The 19,169-nt window shown below is 44.6% G+C and overlaps 1 protein-coding gene across 1 annotated transcript in view; it reads left to right on the top strand.

The window, feature by feature from the left end:
- The window catches only part of PIK3AP1 (phosphoinositide-3-kinase adaptor protein 1), a 153,330-nt gene that overhangs the window by 115,602 nt on the left and 18,559 nt on the right, over positions 1–19,169 (top strand). Inside the window, exons 9-13 of the mRNA XM_006831192.1 lie at positions 921–1,016; positions 3,194–3,397; positions 5,377–5,442; positions 10,394–10,599; positions 14,244–14,316. Coding sequence (XP_006831255.1) covers positions 921–1,016; positions 3,194–3,397; positions 5,377–5,442; positions 10,394–10,599; positions 14,244–14,316 — 645 coding nt within the window. The remainder of the gene's footprint in view (positions 1–920; positions 1,017–3,193; positions 3,398–5,376; positions 5,443–10,393; positions 10,600–14,243; positions 14,317–19,169) is intronic.

Genomic DNA, 19,169 nt, shown 5'->3' with positions numbered 1-19,169 from the left:
CTTTTGTTGCTTGATGATGCATGGAGAGGATTGTAACCATGGCAATGAAATGATATACGATAGGATGAATGTAAAGCTAATGTTCTCCCATGTAAACTATTACATAATTCACAATAAAACAGCTTAAAAAAAAAGGGCAGTACCAGTCCATATCAGCTCATGAATACCAAGGATATTTGTCTTTGTGTTCCATTTCATTTTTGACAACTCCCATTTTTCCTAGATTTATACTTCGTACATTCCGCATTCTGATTATTAGTGTATGTTTGCAACTATTTCTTTTCATTTTGAATTGTGCCCCATCAGTAACGGAAGGTCCTGAGACTTGTTCCATTCACATCATTAATGTCAACTCTGCTAACTTGAGGGGTTCATCTTCTAGCACTATGTCAGGCAATGTTCTACTGCTGCTATTCATAAGATCTCAGTGGCTAACCTATCAGAAGTGGTCCACCTCTTCTTCTTGCTAGTCTATCTTGGTGTGGAAACTCTACTTAAAACTGTCCACCATGAGTGATCCTGCTGGCATATAAAATACTGGTGGCATAGCTTCCAGCATCACAACATACACGCCACTACAGTAGGACAAACTGACAGTGTAAATCATTGGTATTACAGTACAAAGTAAATTACAGACACTTTGAAAGAGGAGTGATCAGTTATTTTGTAGCATGTACTTCAATTTGAGTTTGATGTTTTCTATAATTTGACTGAGGTTATGAGAGCCTGTGAGTGGCAGATGTTCTTTACACCCCACATTTCTGGGAGTTCTTACTGAATGGATGGTAGATGGATACAAGCATACTTGAACCTCTGTAAAGAAAGTTGCCAAATCTTACATCTCCATTTGTAAAAACCCTTTAACCAGATGCCTGTATGGAAGAACAGCATATCAATTCTTAGTTTCTATTTACTTCTAGATGTAGAAATGCTTCAGGCCAGTACATCTAACCAAATGTCTGGAGAGAGTTTCTCTCGGCCCACCAAGGACTCTATGATCCGCAAGTTTTTAGAAGGTAAGTTGTAGATGTGGAAAGGAAGCAAAAAGAGGGAAAGAGAAATGAATGTAATATCATTTGTTTTCATACGAGGGTTGCTCCCTCTGCTCAAGGAGTGGGCAGTCCCATGAGTGACATGTGATGTGACTGAAGGCACTGCCCCCTTGTGCCCTTCTCATCAGCCTGTTCTACATGGGCCAGTGATCTCACCACTGGAGCCGCTCATTGGGTAAATGAGTTGCCTCTAGCTGGATTTCATGAAAATCCATGTTTGCTTGTAGTTTAAAAATTTTAATTGTTGTAAAATAGATATAACAAAACAAAAAAAGATAGTTTTTTTCCAGTTATAAGTGTACAATTCAGTGACATTAATTTCAGTCACCATGTTGTGCTACCACCAACCACCGTTGTCTGCTTCTGAAAATTTTCCATCATCCCCAACAGAAACTGAATACTCCTTCCATAATATCTTCTCTTTCCCTCCTCCCCGTCACCCCTGGTAATCAATCACTCAGTGGTTAAGAATACAGATTCTCCCTTCTGTTGGCTGGGAAATCTTGGGCAAGTTACTCAATTCCTCTGGATCTCAGTTTCTCAGTTGTAGAGTGAGGTTAATATTATGAGGCTGAAACGACTTAGTATATTAAAAACTAGAGCAGGGCCAGGCACATAAATGAAAAGTCAGTAGACCTTTACATTATTAAAGATTTCAAAGATGGTGGGTATTAAATTGGGCAGGTAAATCCTTAACACTGTCCAGCCATTTACCAATTATGGTGCATTCTGTTAATCAAGTATGTATAGGAAGCTGGGTGCTAAGAGGACAGGATTCACAAGTGATTTTGAGACTGAAAGGGAAGGAAAAGCTTTAGAGCAGAAGTAGGCAAACAGCAGCCTGGCCAGCCACCTATTGTTGTAAATAAAGTTTAATTTGAATAAAATCACACCCATTCATTTACTCATGATTTATGGCAGCTTTCATATTGCAAGGACAGAGTTGGATAGTTGTGACAGAGACAATCTGGCCTGCAAAACTTGAAATACTTATTATCTAGACCTTAAAAAAAGTTTGCCAAGCCCTACTACTATGAAAGCATAAAGTTGTTTCTGTGAGGTGGGGAGGAGAGTTCTGAGCAGCCCTAGCTAGGTCCGTCACTGGTAGAACATCAAGAGGGCATGGTCTCACCTTGAAGATAGACTTTGCTTTGCCACCTTGCTACTTGGCTTTACGTTTTCTTTGTTATATTTAGCAGTGTGCCCAGCATACTTAAATCCTTTAAGAGTAATCTCCATTTAAGCCTCTTGCAATTCTGTGAGGTGGGTACATCATTTCATTTTGCAGATGAATGAACTGCGGTATGGAGCAACAAAGTGATTGTCCAAGGTCCTGTTGTCAGTATGCAGCACTCACACTTTCCCACTGAGCTGCACTATTGCCTTCTCCAAAGGCTCTGTCCCTACCTCCTTCCTGATGGGACTATTTGGCAGCTGTGCCTCATCTCTGGTCCCATCACTTGTTTAGCAGTCATTTATCAGCCTATTATTCCATGTGAGGCACTGGTGTCTAAAGATGATAATAGAGTTTGGACAAGTCATTTTCACCCTCAAGACCCCAGTTGCTTCATCCTCAACCTGAAAATAAGGATTGTACTTAACTCCACAAAATTGTTAGAAGATCAACAGAGATGATGTGGGTAATACAGTAGAAACAGTGCTTGGCACAGAGGATGTCCTCTGGAACTAGTTGCTGTTATCATTTTGATGATGATGAAGAAGATGCTAGAACTGTTGGTGGTGGGGACTCCAAAGTTCCCTCACACGGGTGCCCAGGTACTAGTGGGCAATCTTAAGCATCCTTAGATTTTAAGATCTTATGTCTTAAGAATAAAGACCTTTTCTTTATCCCTAGTTCTAATGAGATGAATAACTGAATCCTAGCAGAAAAAGCAAGATTTCAGAACTTAGTGCTGATTTTCCTTTACTGCAAAGATGGATGACAAATAAAAGTGGTTTCAGGTGTTTTCTCAGTTGCTTTATGGAATCTGATGAGATTGTATAGGGGGTGATGGAGAGGAAAATTGAAGAGAAGCATTGTACATATAAGGTACGGTCACTCTCTCCACTCTTAGGACTGGCCAGCAGTTACCCAGTTCTTGTGACCACGACTTTCCTTTGCCTTCTTCCATGTCTCTTAGGCAACAATATGGTAATGGCCAGTTTGGAGAGGGAGCGGTATCATCTTGGACAGGGACAAGACGTTTATCGCACAGTGGTTGATGATGACACCTTTTCTGTGGATGTGGATGTGGCCAGCAGGCCCCCAATTCCAGTGCCCAGGCCAGAGGCCAGTCCTCCTGGAGCTCACCAGCTGCCCGACAATGAACCGTACATTTCTAAAGGCAAGTATGGCAGGGACAGATACCCCGCAGTGTCTTCAGAGCTTCTCGGAAGCTTTATGAGCCACTTCTTAGAGACTGAATAGTCCCAAATAGTCTCCAATCAGTCCCAGCAGACATTGATCATGGCTCAGGGAACATTCTGAATGTAGATTAGAACAATGTCAAATTTAGTTCTGGCCTTTCCTGATGTATTCACACACAGTTGCAAAGGCATACAAGATCTCCTCTCCCCACAATGGATTTGAACACAAATTTAATCACCTTGTCATCCTCCCACTAAGTAAACAGTTGTAACTGGTGAGTGACTGCATCGAAGTCCCTTGGGAGCTGTGCATACCTTTTACCTGCGTCACTACTCAGAGTTCCGTCCTATAACACTTGTTGACATGTAAACTGGCTCTTTCTCTTATTTTCAAGCTTCGAGGTGTTCCCTGGCTCAAGTTTAGGTGTTCACAGATTCTGGGCATGTGTCCTTTTTCACATTACCCATTTCCTTAATGATCTCATACATGATGATCAAGTCCTCTGCTGGCCTTGGCTTTCTAGGTTAGAGAGCTTTGTTGAGTTTCTCTTCATTTGGTAATCCCTACTCCTCCTACTAAGTGTAGTGGTTATGAGTTGGGCTGCTAATCTCAAGGTCAGCAGTTCAAAACTACTAACTGTTCCACACAAGAAAGATGAGGCTTTCTGCTTTCATTAAAATTTACAGCTTTGGAAACCCTATGCAGGGTTACTATGAGTTGGAACCAACTCCATGGAGCACCACCACCACCACCACTCCTCCTTCTGCAAAGTTGGTTTAAACTGTAAGGTCGGGAGTTCAGGCTCACCAGCCATTCCTCGGAAACCCTATACAGGGTCGCTATGGGTCGGAACCAATTTGACGGCACTTAACAACAGACTACAACTCCTCCTACATACTGAAGGACTCCTGCAAACTGAAGGACTACAGCCTTTGGTATAGGTTGCACCTCAATGTGGAGAAAAAAAAGATCCCTATCACTGGACCAATAAATAACATCATGATAAATGGAGAAGAGATTGAAGTTGCTAAAGACTTCATCTTGCTTGGATCCACAATCAACACTTACGGAAGCAGCAGTCAAGACATCAAGCAACATATTGCATTAGGCAGATCAGCTGCACAAGACCTCTTTAAAATGTTCAAGAACCAAGACATTAGTTTGAGGCCTAAGGTGCACCTGAGCCAAGCCATGGTATTTTCAATTGCCTCATGTGCATTGAAAGTTGGACAATGAATAAAGAAGACCATAGAAAAAATAATGCATTTGAGTTATGGTGTTGGAGGAGAATATTGAAAGTAACCATGGACTGCCAGAAGGACAAACAAATCTGTCTTGGCAGAAATACAGCCAGAATGTGCCTTACAAACCAGGATGGCCAGACTTTGTCTCTCATACTTCAGACATGTTATCAGGAGGGACCAGTCCTTGGAAAAGGATAACATGTTTGGTACAGTGGAAGGTCAGCAAAAAAGAGTAAGAGCCCCAATGAGATAGATTGGCACAGTGGCAGCAGCAATGGGTTCAAGTGTAGCAATGATTATAAGGATGACTTCAGACTGGGCAGTGTTTCGTTCTGATGTACTATGAATTGGAAACAACTAGGCAGCACTTAACAACAACTCCTTCTACTCACTGTTGTTGGTAGTGTCATTGAAGATTGAAGGAATACACAGTCACTGTACCAAAAAGAAATGGTGGATGTTCAATCATATGATCAAGAGTCAATGGTACAGAAGGAAGAAGTCCAAGATGCACTGAAGGCATTGAAATTCACTTGTTACCTGTTTCTAGAATTTTAATTTATAGAACCACATATAGTTGTCCTAATTATAGATTAATTTTTACCCCCACAAGATTTTGATGTAATTTTTTGGAAAAATGTACAAAATATACAAAGCCCTTTAAGAAAGATGTTTGTCTTGGCTTTTACTCAAAATATTCTTTATCTCATAGTTTTTGCAGAAAAAAGTCAAGAGCGGCCTGGGAATGTCTATGTTTCCTCAGAGAGCATCAAGAAAGGTAAGCCAGATGTTGTCCCAGCTTCCTTTTGTCTGATTCCATCTTCTGGGTGTAGAAGTGTTCATGTGCCAGTGATTCCCAAGTGTAAGAATAGCTCCTTGACATTGAAGAATATAGCCCATAGATACTTTAGGTGGACCTGTCTGAGAATTCTGACTCTCCAATTATCCTGATGGCAAATAAAGAAAGGAAGAGATTGGGGTAACCTAGAATATGTATGTCCCTGGGTGGTGCTAACCTATAGGTTGAAGGTTTGAGTCGATCCAGAGGCACCTTAGAAGAAAGACTTGGGGATCTACTGAAAAATCAGCCATCGGCAACCCCATGGAGGACAGATGTACTCTGACACTATTGGGTTGCCATGACCCTGAGTTGACTTAAACGACAACTGTTTCTATGGAGACTGTAATTGTTCCATGTTAGAATTCTTGCCTTCCATGTGTGAAACCAGGGTTCAATTCCCAACTGATGAACTTCATGTGTAGCCAGCCACTACTTATCTGTCAGTGAAGAGCTCTGGTAGTGTAGTAGTTATGAATCGGGCTGCTAATCTCACGGTCAGCAGTTCAAAACTACCAGCAGTTATGCAGGAGAAAGATGAGGTTTTCTGCTCCCGTAAAGATTTACAGCCTCGGAAACCCTGCACAGGGTCACTATGAGCCGGAACCGACTCCATGGTACATAACAACAACAACAACATGATGCCGAATGGAGTCCTGGTGTGGCTCTGTGGAATAATGCACTGGAATACTTGGTCGGTTTGAACTGCAAGGTCAGTGATTCAAATTCACCAACCGCTCCAGAAACCCTGTTCAGGGTCGCTATGAATCATAACTGACTCCAAGGCACTTAACAACAGCAACATAATGCTGAACGGTTTTCAGCTGGCTTCCAGGCTAAGCTAGACTAGGAAAAAAGGCTTGGTGATCTATTTCTGAAAATCAGCCAGTGATAAACCTATAGATCATGATGTTCCAATCTACATCTGATCATGGGGATCGTACAGGACTGGGCAGTGTTTCATTCCATTGTTCATGGGTTTGCCATGAGTGGGGGTCAATTCAGAGGCAGCTAACAACAACAACAGAGTATTGTACAAATTAATCATATAAAGAACACTTGGTGGTGGTAGTTCTGTGCCGTGGAGTCAGTTCCACTCATAGCCACCCTGTACAGTGTTTCTGAGACTGTAAATCTTTACGGGAGCAGAAAGCCTCATCTGTCTTCCGTGGAACAGCTGGTAGTTTCGAACTGCTGACCTTGCGGTTCACAGTCCAATTTGTAACCACTACGCTACCAGAACACTTACACACTAAAAAATGTCCGTACAGCACACAAAGTACAATCTAAACTCTGGAATTGATACCAACAGGAAGAAAGTGGGCAGCCCAGCATCCAGTCTTTACCTAATGATACAGACCTACCTGTTATTTACTTACTTACTCTATCTACACTAGTTAAAGTATACTTTAACTCAACTTTTTTTTAAAGAAACATTTTGGTTGCCATTGGGGAATACTCTGGACACCCATTTTTTCCCCTTTTTTCAAAAGGCTTTTTAAAGAAGTTTGAGGGAGTAGTGCTTATTTTTTTTCTTGATTAATTTCCTGTGCTAAACAGAGGCATTCAGTGTTATCCCATTAATGATTCTTTTGAAAACTAGCCTTGACATCATCTAGGCATTTGAATGGCATCCCCAAGGACTTTATTAGTAGGGGATAGGAACTGGTTGGCTTGTGCATTTTGCTCCCCCCTCACTCCATCTCCCAACACCATTATAGATTGCCTTGAAAAGGGCAAGCCTGGGAGAAGGGTGTGTGTGTGTAGACAGATGAGTAAATGGTTGGGCAGAATCATAGATATACTTCTTTGAGGCTTGTTTTCAATATACACTGGTTAAGTCATCTTTCTTTTTTCCTTCCTGGTTTCTCCCTGAATACAATGCCCAAATGAGGTTCTGTTGGTAAAATTTAGAATCCAAGATAGCCCTGCATGAATTAAACAGCCAGATTGCCCTCACATGCCCCAATGACCCTATCACCTCTGCAGGTAGCTCATTCTCCACGAGGTGTAATAAAACAGAATCTCATCCTGGAGGGGTGTTGAAAGTGAGCTTCCTGTTTCCTTGGAATGTCCAAAGTCGAGAACCATGAATTTGTCACGTGGTAGTAAGGTTGGCACTGTAACAACCCGAGGAGAGTCAGTTGAGGCTCAGCAACTAGTTTGCATTTGGTGGTGTTGGACCTGGGGTATGACTCCACTGGTATTCTAGCTGCTGTTGGCCTGACATGCCCATCAGGCCACAGTCATTGCACTTAGGACAGTGAGAGATGGGAAGGGTGCTGGCAGAAGAGCCTGGAATTCTGACTAGGCTCTTCCACTTTGTGTAATCTCCCGTGAGAGTGGATTTTAGTCCAGAGCAGTGGTTCACTGCTGAGAGTGATTTTGCTCCTCAGGGGACATTAAGCAGTGTCTGAAGACATACGTGGGTAGAGGCCAGAGTTGCTGTTGAACATCTACAATGTAAAGGTTAGGCCTTGCAACAGCGAATCATCCAGCCTCAAATGTCAATAGTATGAAGGTAGAAATGCTGTTTAAAGACGTCTCAATAATAAAAGCTTGGGAGGTTCTATAGACTCATCGGGTGGGCTTTATACCTCCCTAAAGTGTGGCTTCATCTACTTGGAGTCCTGGTGGGATGCTGTAGGATAAGCTCTGGATTAACGGCAAGGTCTGGTGGTTCAAACCCACCAGCCGTTCCTTGGAAACGCCTTACAGGGTTGCCATGAATAAGAACCTACTCCACAGCACTTAACAACAAAATGTGGCTTTATCGACTTTAGTGCGATGTTATTGTTGTTGTTGTTGTGATTCTGACTCATAGCGACCATGTGTGACAGAGTAGAACTGCCAATAGGGTTTCTTAGCTGTAACCTTCATGGAAAGGAGCCTTTGTAGCAGAAAAATAAGTGCTCCGATGCTCATTGAAAGGTTGGTGAATTTGCACCCACTCAGTGGCTCCAGGGAGACCTGGTGATCTGCTCCTGTAAAGATGGTTGTTGTTAAGTGTCATAGTCAATTTTAACTCAAAGCAACCCTGTGTATGGTTTCTGAGGAGCAGCTGGTGGCTTTGAACTGCTGACCTTGCGCTTAGCAGTCCAGTGCTTATCCTATAGCACCACACGAGGACTCCCCTGTAAAGATCATAGCCTAGAAAACCCCAGGGGGATGTTCTTCTTTGTCACATTGGGTTGCTATGAGTCAGAAATGAACTTGATGGCACTTAACTAAAACAGTTTCCATGTCTTTCTTCTGTGGAGCTACTGGGTGGGTTTGAACTACAAACATTTTGGTCAACAATGAGTACTTAACCACTTGGCTACTAGGCCACCCTCCTTTAGTAGGATAAACCCATTGCTACTGAGTTGATTCAGGCCCATAGCAAACTTTTAGGGCAGAGTAGAACAGCCTCACAGGGTTTCCAAGGCTATAGCCTTTACAGCAGGGGTGGTGAACGTACAGCTCCATGGGCTATATTTGTTATTGTTATTGTTAAGTGCCATCGAGTCAGTTCCGACCCATAGCGACCCTGTATAGGGTTTCCAAGGAGTAGCTAGTAAGCTTGAACCACCAACCTTGCAGTTCAAACAACTTTGCAGTCTGGCGCATTAACCCACAGCGCCACACCGGGACTCCATAGGCTGTATAAGGCTTGAGAAACCATTTGGTCTGGCCCTGCCAAGGCAACCGCAGTTCCAGCCATTACAATGTTGTTGTGGTTAAGTGCCATCGAGTTGGCTCTGACCTGCTTTCCTAGGAGTGGCTGATGAGCCTGAACTGACTTTGCAGTCCAGTGCATTAACCCACAGTGCCACACCAGAACTCTGCCATTTTATTGTTGCTGTTGTTAAGTGCCATTACATTGTTGTTGTGAAGGGCCATCGAGTCAGTTCTGACCCATAGCGACCCTGTAGAGGGTTTCCAAGGAGCTGCTGGTGAACTTGAACCGCTGCCATTACATTAGGGGTGAGTTAATGAAATGTTTGGCCAAATATAGCAAGCTAATTTTTAAGTTGATAATTTTATATGGCTTGTGAGTAGTGTTGTAAATTTTGGAGGAAACAAGGTTCCCTACCCCTGCTTTACAGGAAGGAGCTCTGGTGAAGAAATGGGTGTAGTGTTGGCCTTCTAACTGCAAAGTTGGTGGTTTGAAACCACTAGTTTCTTTGCTGGAGAAAGATGAGATTGTCAGCTCTCATAGAGATCTGTAGTCTCAGAAACCCTAAGGAGCAGGTCTGCTCACCCTATAAGGTCACACTATGAGTCAGGATCAACTTGACAGCTGTGAGTTTGGATTTTTGGGAGTCTTTACAGTACAGACTGCCACAGCTTTCTCCTGCAGAGCAGCTGGTGGGTTAGCACCAACTTTAGTTTAGTGACCAAGTGTTTAACCACTGTACCAGCAGGGCTCCTTTTAGCATGATAGCCAATCAAACTCACAGCACCCCTGTAGGACACAGTGGAACCGTAGCGTTTGAGATGTGAATCATTACAAAAGCAAATCGCCTCACCTTCCTCCCATGGACAGGCTGGTGGGTTCCAACCACCAACTTTTGGTTAGCAGTTCAATGCTTAATGCATTGTGCCTCCAAGGCTTCTTTTAGTCTAATGTTGTTGTTGTTGTTGTTGAGTGCCATCGAGTCAGTTCCAACTCATAATGACCCTGTGTAGGGTGTTTGACGAGTGGCTGGTGAGTTTGAACCATCAACCTTGTGGCTCAAACCAACCTTGAGGTTGACTGCTTATCCTATGGCACCGCACTGGTTCTATGTCATATGTTCCCTTTTTGACTCATGTGCTCCTGAAGCCATGACCAACCTCTTTAACCCTTCTCCACATCAGCTCCATCTAGTGGGAGGCATTCAAACCTGGGTCTTGCCATGTTTTCCAGAGGCGCCTGTCAGACCCTGGAGGGATAGACCCCAGTCAAGTATATATGACCCTTTCGCTGGGATGAAAACGCCAGGCCAGCGCCAGCTTATCACTCTCCAGGAGCAGGTGAAGCTAGGCATTGTCAATGTGGATGAGGCAGTGCTGCACTTCAAAGAGTGGCAGCTCAACCAGAAGAAGCGCTCCGAGTCCTTTCGCTTCCAGCAGGTAACTAGCTCCCTGTGTAAATTGTTTCATGACGATTTCTCCACTCTGCTGTCAGCTCCTGGAGGGCTGGGCCCAAGACTATCTTGTTTATTGCTGGAACTGAGCACCAGCTGCAATGCCTATGAACGTTTGTATGTTATCATGAGTCAGTCACTGAGTGTGTGTGTGTGTTGGGGGTGGGACCTGTACTGTGTACCCACACTACTCATTAGCTAATAGCTGGATAGTTTTTCTGGAGTGTTTCGCCATGAAGCTAGAGATCAGGGACAAAGACTCAACTGTAAACTCGGATTCTCCTGCCACCGCCCCTGCATCTAGTCCTATACTTTTGCTTTCAACTTTTCTTTTTCCGGCGTCCCTCTCTCTACTTCAGTGAAAATCTCCCACACTTCAGGATTCAAAGAGAGCTTGGAATGCTCCCAAGAGATATTAAGTAAACAAAACAAGTTGTAGATATAAAAGCACCCAAATTGAAACACACTCACACAACTCTGTATTTCTATATGCCTGTACATAAGTGCAAAGGCAAAGCTCTGGAATGGGCCCCCAATACAAGTTCCAGAAATTATTTATTGGGAGAGACTGGAATTCGAGTGCTGGGCATCAGAGGAGTTTCTTGTTTTATCCGTGTCTTCAAGGTGACTGTTTATGAAATTGTATTCATCTACTCCAAGGAGTATGTGAACTCAAAGGAGCCCTAGAAAGCAATACCCAGTGCAGCAACGTCATATTCAAACAGAGGAGCTTGGGCCCAGACAGTTTATGGGATGTGCCTGGAGTTACTTAACTAGTAAGTGGCAGAGTCAGTTTTGGGATTCCTCCCCAGTGGAACTTCAGCAGTGTGTGTTTTCTAATCTCAGCCCTCACAGGACCTGACCATCCAGTGCTGAGATGGGGGCATCTCTTCTTGCAGTGGTTATGCAGTGAGAGTGGGGAGGCATATCATAAGGCACTGTTTGCTGTGCACTGTGCTAAGTGCTGAATAGATTTCATCTCCTTTGCTCAGTGACGCATGCTATCATTCCTATTCTGCAGCAAACTGAGACTCCAGGAAGTGAAGAGGCAGAGGCAGCGTTCAAACCAGCCCCTTCTCATTCCTGAGCCCTCTGCCTTCTTAGTGCTCCACAACCCGGGACCCACCCACCCTGCCAGGCTGCACCTTCTCACTTGGGGTCTGGAGGATGAATGGCACTCTTCAGTGTTGAATGCAGAAATCCAGGACCCTCCATACCGGGGAGACTTTGGAGGTGGCAATCCTGTTGAGTAAAAGCTGGCCCTGGCCAAATAGATTTTTTTTTTTCTTGCCTTGTGAGTTGTGTGACCACGTGGCACAGTAGTCAGAAGCAGCCAAGGGCTCTGAAGCCGGACTGCCTGCGTTTAAATCCTGTTCTGTCATTTGCTGGCTGCATGACCTTGGCCCCTCTGTGCTTCCGTTTTCTCATATTTGAAATGAAGGGAGAGGACTAGACATTGTAAACCATACAAAGCCTGAGCATGCTTGGCATGTAGTAAGTGCATAACAAATGTTAACACGTGTTGTCAGGAAGGACCAGTCCCTGGAGAAGGACATCATGCTTGGTAAAGTGGAGGGTCAGCAAACAAGGGGGAGACAGAGCAGCACAGTGTAGTAACAGTGGGCTCAGACATAACAATTGTGAGGATTGTGCAGAACTAGGCAATATGCTGTGCATGGGGTCATTATGAGTCAGAACTGACTCAATGGCACCTAACAACAACAACAGAGGGTTTAATTGTCTTTCTATTTCTATATCAAAGAGGCTGCTTCCTTCTCTGTGTCCAGAACCCTGGAATGTAACAGACAGCTGGGAGCTGCCTGACACATTTCTGTGCCCAGAGCCTCCTGGCACTTCCTGGGTATACCCCATCCCACGTTCCTGGGGGCTGCCTCTTTGTCCACTCGTCTTTCTTCTGCACCTCCCCCTGCCCCTCAGTGGGTACTGTCCAGGTTCCCCTCAGCAACTTTTCTGAGTTGACTTTCCCAGCTTTCCAGCCACCAGCGGTCCCCTAGGTGACCTTGACACTGCGGCAAGTCTAACAATAAACCATCCCTCAAAGCTGCTTCCCTTTCCATCTCCCTATTTCTCTTCACTGCAGGGACTGAGCCTCTGATTTCAGAGTCACTTTGATTCCCCAGCCATCTCAGTATCCAATTGGGTATACGTCTTGCTCTGTGGCATTCTTCCCCTTGTATCTCTTCTTTTCTTTCCATACTCCAGCCATATCCCAGTGTCAGACTCTGTCACATACATCTGGGCTATTTATTGTTTCATCTCTAGGTGGGCATCCTCACCTGTAACTCTGCCCCCCTCTAGTTTCATAGCCTTAAAGCAATGCTCGGCTCACAACTTCAGGTGCTGCCTGGACAAAGCTCAGTATCCTCAGCCTGGCAATTGTATATCACCAAACCTTTCCAGCCTGGCCATCTGTGACTCCCTCACTGGAACCCTCTGCTCCAGCCAGGTTGTCTGGACATTGTTCCCTAGGGCAGTGTCCCGAGCATGTTCAGACACTTAACTTGGTAGCTGTCATTGCTTAACAATTAGAAGAGCAACAGATCTTGACCCTTACATTCATTCACTGAGTGACTACACTGGCTTAGATTATGGAGTTCCACAAAGGTACAAGACATGATGTCTTGTTCTTGCAGACCTTACAGAACCTGTGAAGAGATCACACACACACACACACACACACACACACACACACACACACACAGATGAGCAAGGCAGCATCACCCACATGCCAGGTGGTTGCACTGGTATTGGGGAGATGTCAGGCACAATGTGGGCATTACGTTAGACCTGGAGCCAATTAATGGAGAGAACTAAGGGGATGAGATTCTGAGAGCTCAGCCTCCCAGGCAGAAATGTATTCTGTGCTTGTGAGCAGGTAAGAGACTGGTTTGGCTGAGGAGTAACAGGCTGGAAGGCAGTGAGTATAAGGCTGGGGATAGAGCTGGGAGCCAGAGGGGAAGGGAGACACTTTATTGTGAAAAAAAGACCTTTTCTTCAGGCAAATATTCTAAGTTACAGATTTTTCCTATGAAATCTTTTATAAGCCAAAATAACTTAAAGCAAAGAAACAATTACCATTAATTTTTGAGTGTTCTCAGACCCTAAAAGTAACCTACCAAATCAGACCAAACAACCTACAAAACCAACTCGCACAGTGTTCACATAAGATAGTGTTCACAGACGTAGTTGAGAACTACGCCTGGTTCCAGGGAAGAAGCATGGTGACCACTCTCATTGCTCAGAGTCTGTGCTGCCCCTTGAATGAATGTCTGCAAAACAAATACCCAATGCTAGCTTCATTTTTCACCTGCTTCTTTTTTGTAAAAGTGAAAATCTTCAGAATTCTTTCAGTGAGCAAAACAAAAACCAAAAACCAGGTAAACAGTGGGATAAAACAGTGGGATGAAGCAAACTTTCAAAAAGCAGGCATTATCTGTGCTTGGATTTTCGTGGGAGATAACTGAAAATTCATGGAGCCTCCTATGCACTTTGAAAATGTGGTTACAATGTGCTATGCCTTGCAAACAGCATGCAATTGGGAAGCAACTCAAGAGTCTGTAGGGTATAATTCTGGTGTCTATTGTTTAAATTAACTAAATTATTTTCCAGGAAAATCTTAAACGGCTAAGAGAGAGTATCACCCGAAGACAGAAAGAGAAGCAGAAAACAGGGAAGCAGGCAGGTATGAGCTTCAGCTGGGAGGAGGCTGGGATGGAGTGGGGGGTGGGCTGCATTGTGTGGATCTCTACTGCAACCTATTCCCCTTACCTACCCTTTCTGCTGTAGCCTGAGTGGGCAGCCCGCTTACTTAGCACCGGTCACCCAGTTTGTAGTCTGTGTTCCACACTAGACTCTGAGGTCCTTGCAAGCTGATGTATTCTGAATATCAAGTACCTAGTGCATTGTTGTTAAGTGCCTTCAAGTTGGTTCTGACTTATAGCGACCCTAAGGTTTCCAAGGAGCAGCTGGTGAATTTGAATCACCAACCTCCCCATTCAAACTGACCTTGAGGTCCAATGCATTATCTCACAGCGCCACACCAAATAAGTGAATGAATGAAGGAGTGAATGAATTGAACTCCGCCATATTCCAGCTTCCCAGTCAACGAGAATGACAAGTCTTTCTCCCCAGGCACTGACTCTCCTTTTGTCATTCTGGAGGGCATGTGCTTTTGAGCAGATAAAGGAGAAAACTTCATTGTCATAGTGTCTGGATCTAACTCAAGTGGGGAATCACATCCCAGGTGTCCATACCTCACACTGCCTCAGGGGCCAAGGACGGGGGCAGCAAAGCTCCTGCCATCTAAAAGGAGCCAGAATTCTAGCTGTGTACCGTAGACCGGGCCCCTCTGCTCTCTTCAGGCCACCCTCCTCTAGGGCTACCCACATGTCACCACCATCCCTGAGCATAAGAGGGTGGTGTTGGCCCACGCTGCATAGTCCCACTGAGCCCCTCTGGCGTTCTGCTTTACCCAGGGAATCATGTAGCAAGAGGAGCTCTGAAGAAAGGCTTCCCACTACATAGAGAACTGAGTTGATGTTGAGCTCCATCTGTGCACAGCTTCCATGGTCTCCAGCTGCCATTTGTGCTTAGACTTTCCATGAACCTGGTCAGGCTGGTAACATGTAACACCTTCATCCCCAAACAGGACATCTACCTCCTATAGAACCCTGTTCACGCCCCTTCCTTCGCACCCATATGAAAACTGCTGGGCTGTGAGAGCTAGCCCCTTCTCTGTGATGCCGTTTAGGACTACTTCAGACCATTGATGGCATCTGTTTTAGTCAGGGGTCTCTAGAAAAACAGATCCAGTAAGACATACACATGTCTGTCTTCAAAATATTTGTGGAAAAATTCCACTATCCTTTTATTCCTTTGCTTTTCCACACAGACTTTTTGAAGCCTCCTCAAATGTCTTTGAACATATTTTGTTTAAATGTGCTTATTGGCTGTTTGTACTGATATTTCTTTGGAGAAATACCTTTTCAAGTCCTATGCCTATTTTTAAATTGGGATGTTTGTCTTTTCATTGTTGAACCATAGGAGTTCCAATGACCTTTGAAACATGAAAATCGAACACTACTATTCCCTTACTCACAACCTTATGGGAGCTCCTGTGACACTCAGTAAAATGTAAACTTCTCCCCATGGCCTGCAAAGCTTTACAGGATCTGACCCCCGAGCTCAGCCCCAACTCTCCACCTCCACCCTGGACTCCGAGTCACAGTGAACTTCTTTTTGTTGCTCAAATAAGCCAAGTGCTTTCCTGCCTCATTCCCCCTCACCACTCCCCCTGCAACTACTCTTCTTCCCATGCCTTTCCCACTTCTTCACAGGGCTGCCACTTCTTCATCCTTCAGAATTAGCTTGAACATCTCCTCCTCAGTGAGGTCTCTTCTGCATTTCTATCCTGAGTAGATCCCATTGACTCACTTCTTGTTCACTACTTCCCCTCTTTCCAGAGCACTTATCATGATCTGGAATCAGCTGATGCGTCCGTTTTTGTGGTCTCCAAGCCACTAGACTGTAAACTCCATGAGGACAAGAGACTATCGATATGTGCCCTGTTGGGTCCCAGTAAAGTACAGTACCTTGATGGAGAGCTCAGGATATCCTTGTGAAACATTTAGTGACTGCAGCAAAGTATGTGTAGTGACACCATTCATTCATTCCACAAATACTTATTGAGCGCCAGGCTCCCTGTGGAATGCAGAGATTTTTGTTGTATAGCAACTTATGAGTTAGTTGCCTTCTGATTTGTCTAGGTCTGATTTCCTCTACTCTGGGTGCTATGGCTTATTCCAGTTGCTATGTCCCGCCATACCTGGCACAGGGTGACTGTTACAAGGGTCCAGTCCATAACCGATCATGTGGAGGGTACAGGACCGGACAGTGTTTTGTTCTATTATACATGATGTTGCCATGAGTTGGGGGTCGACACTATGGCAACTGACATAACAATTGAATATTAGTGACATTAAACATTTGGGAAATGAGGAATTAAGAGGTTATGACCACCAAAGAAAATCAGAGGCCATCCTAAGACTTCTGCTTGGGTGTTTCGATTTTCCATTGATTGTGCTACTAACCAAGCCTACACTTGCCTACCCTCCTAGTTAAGAGGAGGAAGGTGAAGAGAAGGCAGAGAATCTACTTCAAGCTCTTCACAGTCATCCTACGGTCAGACTGTAGGGCTCTAGGTGATAAAATGGTTGAGGTGCATTTTAAGGTGCTTGTGAACTCAAAGACAGAAGCCTTGATTAAATGAGACGTTTCAAGCATTTAAATACAGGCATCTTCAAGAGCCCTGTGATTTGGTGGTGCACCGGCATTTGAAGTCCAGGGAGTCGTGCTAAAATCATGGGTGTTCAGCAATCTGGACTTGAGAGCTGGGCTAACCAGGAACCGTCACACATTCTCTAACCCCTGCCTGGTGGGCTCTCCTTGAAACAGACATGTATGTGATGAGGAAGAGGGTTCTGGGCATGGACCTTGGGGCCAGCAGGCTGGGGTCAAATTCCTGCTCATTCTTCACTTCTCATTAGCTGAGAACTGTGGCCAAGATCCTTTACCTCCTTGAGCCTCAGTCCCCATCTGCAAAATGTCACCAATACAAGTTCCAACCACAGTAGGGTTTCTGTGAGGATGGAATGAGCTAGGGTATAAATGGTACCTACCACCAGCCACAGACTCCTGGTTTAAAGCTGTTGGATCCGCACTGGATTTCGAACCACAAGGTCTGCAGTTCAAACCTACCAGCTACTCCTTGGAAACCTTGTAGAGGGTGGTTAACAGTCAGAATCGACTCCACAGACTTAGCAACAACAACAGCACAGTGCCTGGCATGTAGGGACACTCTGGTAACTACACACAGGGCCACACACCAAATGGTGCCCCGCGGGCGGGAAGTCTCAGGGACTCACCTCCCCGAGCTCTGGAGTCATAAGTTTTGAAACATAAAGTTCATCCAAAGGCAATCAAACTCAGTAAATGATTTATACCTACCACTGACTGTAGTCTAAATTAGGATGGTCAATGTCTAAATTTTCCCAAAGGAGCATGATTTAGCTTGTATCCCATTCCCCTCACTCCTCAAAGCAGATCCTCTGACAAAGATTTGAGAGCAATTTGCTTATATGGGAAATGATCCTAGGGAATCCTGAAGGGGCGGCCAGCCAAGTGCAGTCACTACTTTGGTATCTGGACCTTCATCTTGCCGGGGACTCTGGGAATCATTGCAGAACACCTGCCTCAGAGGGGCAGAGGGCTGGGCTGTGTATACTCAGACTCCCTCTCAGCATTGATGGAGGTTCTCAATCTGGTTCCAAAGGAAGCCTCGGGCAGTTGGAAGGCAGAGCCCTGCACTGCCTGGGGAGGCATGAGGACACCCACTAGAGAGCGGGGCATCACGTAGGTTGAGTAAGTATGATATATTAGTTAACCAATTTAGTTACATGATCATTTAGAATTACCAGGTAAGGAACCCTGTTGGCAATGCTAACCATGTAGGTCGACACATCAAACTCACCAATCACTGCCCAGGAGAGAGAAGAGGCTGTTTGCTCCTATAAAGATTTTCAGCCTGGGAAACACCATATAGGGTCACTATGAGTTAGATATAATAACATTAAGGTATAAAAGATATAACATTAAGATACCAAAAAGATATAACGTTAAGATATAAAAACATTATATAGGGTCACTATGAGTTAGAAATAACAACATTCTTATCAATGGAGAAAAAATTGAAGTTGTCAAGGACTTCATTCTTCTTGGATCAACTATCAACACTCATGGAAGCAGAAGTCAAGAAATCAGATGACGTATTGCAATAGGCAAATCTGCACAAGACTTTTTTCAAGTGTGAAGAGCAAAGATGTCAGCTAGAGGACTAAGGTGCTCCTGACCCAAGCCATGGTATTTTCGATAACCTCATATGGATGCGAAAGCTGAACAGTGAATAAGGAAGAACACAGAAGAATTGATGCATCTGAGTTATTGTGTTGGAGGAGAATACTGAAAGTGCCATGGGCTGCCAAAAGAACAAACAGATCTGTGTTGGAAGGAGTGCAGCCAGAGTGCTCCTTGGAGGCCAGGATGGCCAAACTTCGTCTCTCATACTTTGGATATATTGTCAGGAGGGACCAGTCACTGGAGAAGGATATCATGTTTGATAAGGTTGCGTAGTGGTTACAAATCGGGTTGCGAACCACAAGGTCAGTAGTTCAAAACTACCAGCTGTTCCTCGGGAGAAAGATGAGGCTTTCTGCTCCCGTAAAGATTTACAGCCTCGGAAACCCGGTACAGGGTCGCTATGAGTCGGAATTGACTCCACGGCACACAACAACAACAACAACAAGGTGGAGGGTCAGAGAAAAAGAGGAAGACCCCCAACGAGATGGATTGGCCAAGTGGCAGCATCAATGGGCTCAATGTGGCAACAACAGTGAGGTTGGCCCAGGATCGGGCAGTGTTTCGTTCTACTGTGCAATTGGTCGCTCTGAGTTGGTACCGACTCGATGGCACCTAACAACG

Source organism: Chrysochloris asiatica, unplaced genomic scaffold, assembly GCF_000296735.1.
Source record: "Chrysochloris asiatica unplaced genomic scaffold, ChrAsi1.0 scaffold00003, whole genome shotgun sequence".
Classification (NCBI taxonomy): domain Eukaryota; kingdom Metazoa; phylum Chordata; class Mammalia; order Afrosoricida; family Chrysochloridae; genus Chrysochloris; species Chrysochloris asiatica.
The sequence above is the reverse complement of the archived record's forward strand: the minus strand, read 5'-3'. Positions and strand labels throughout refer to the sequence as shown.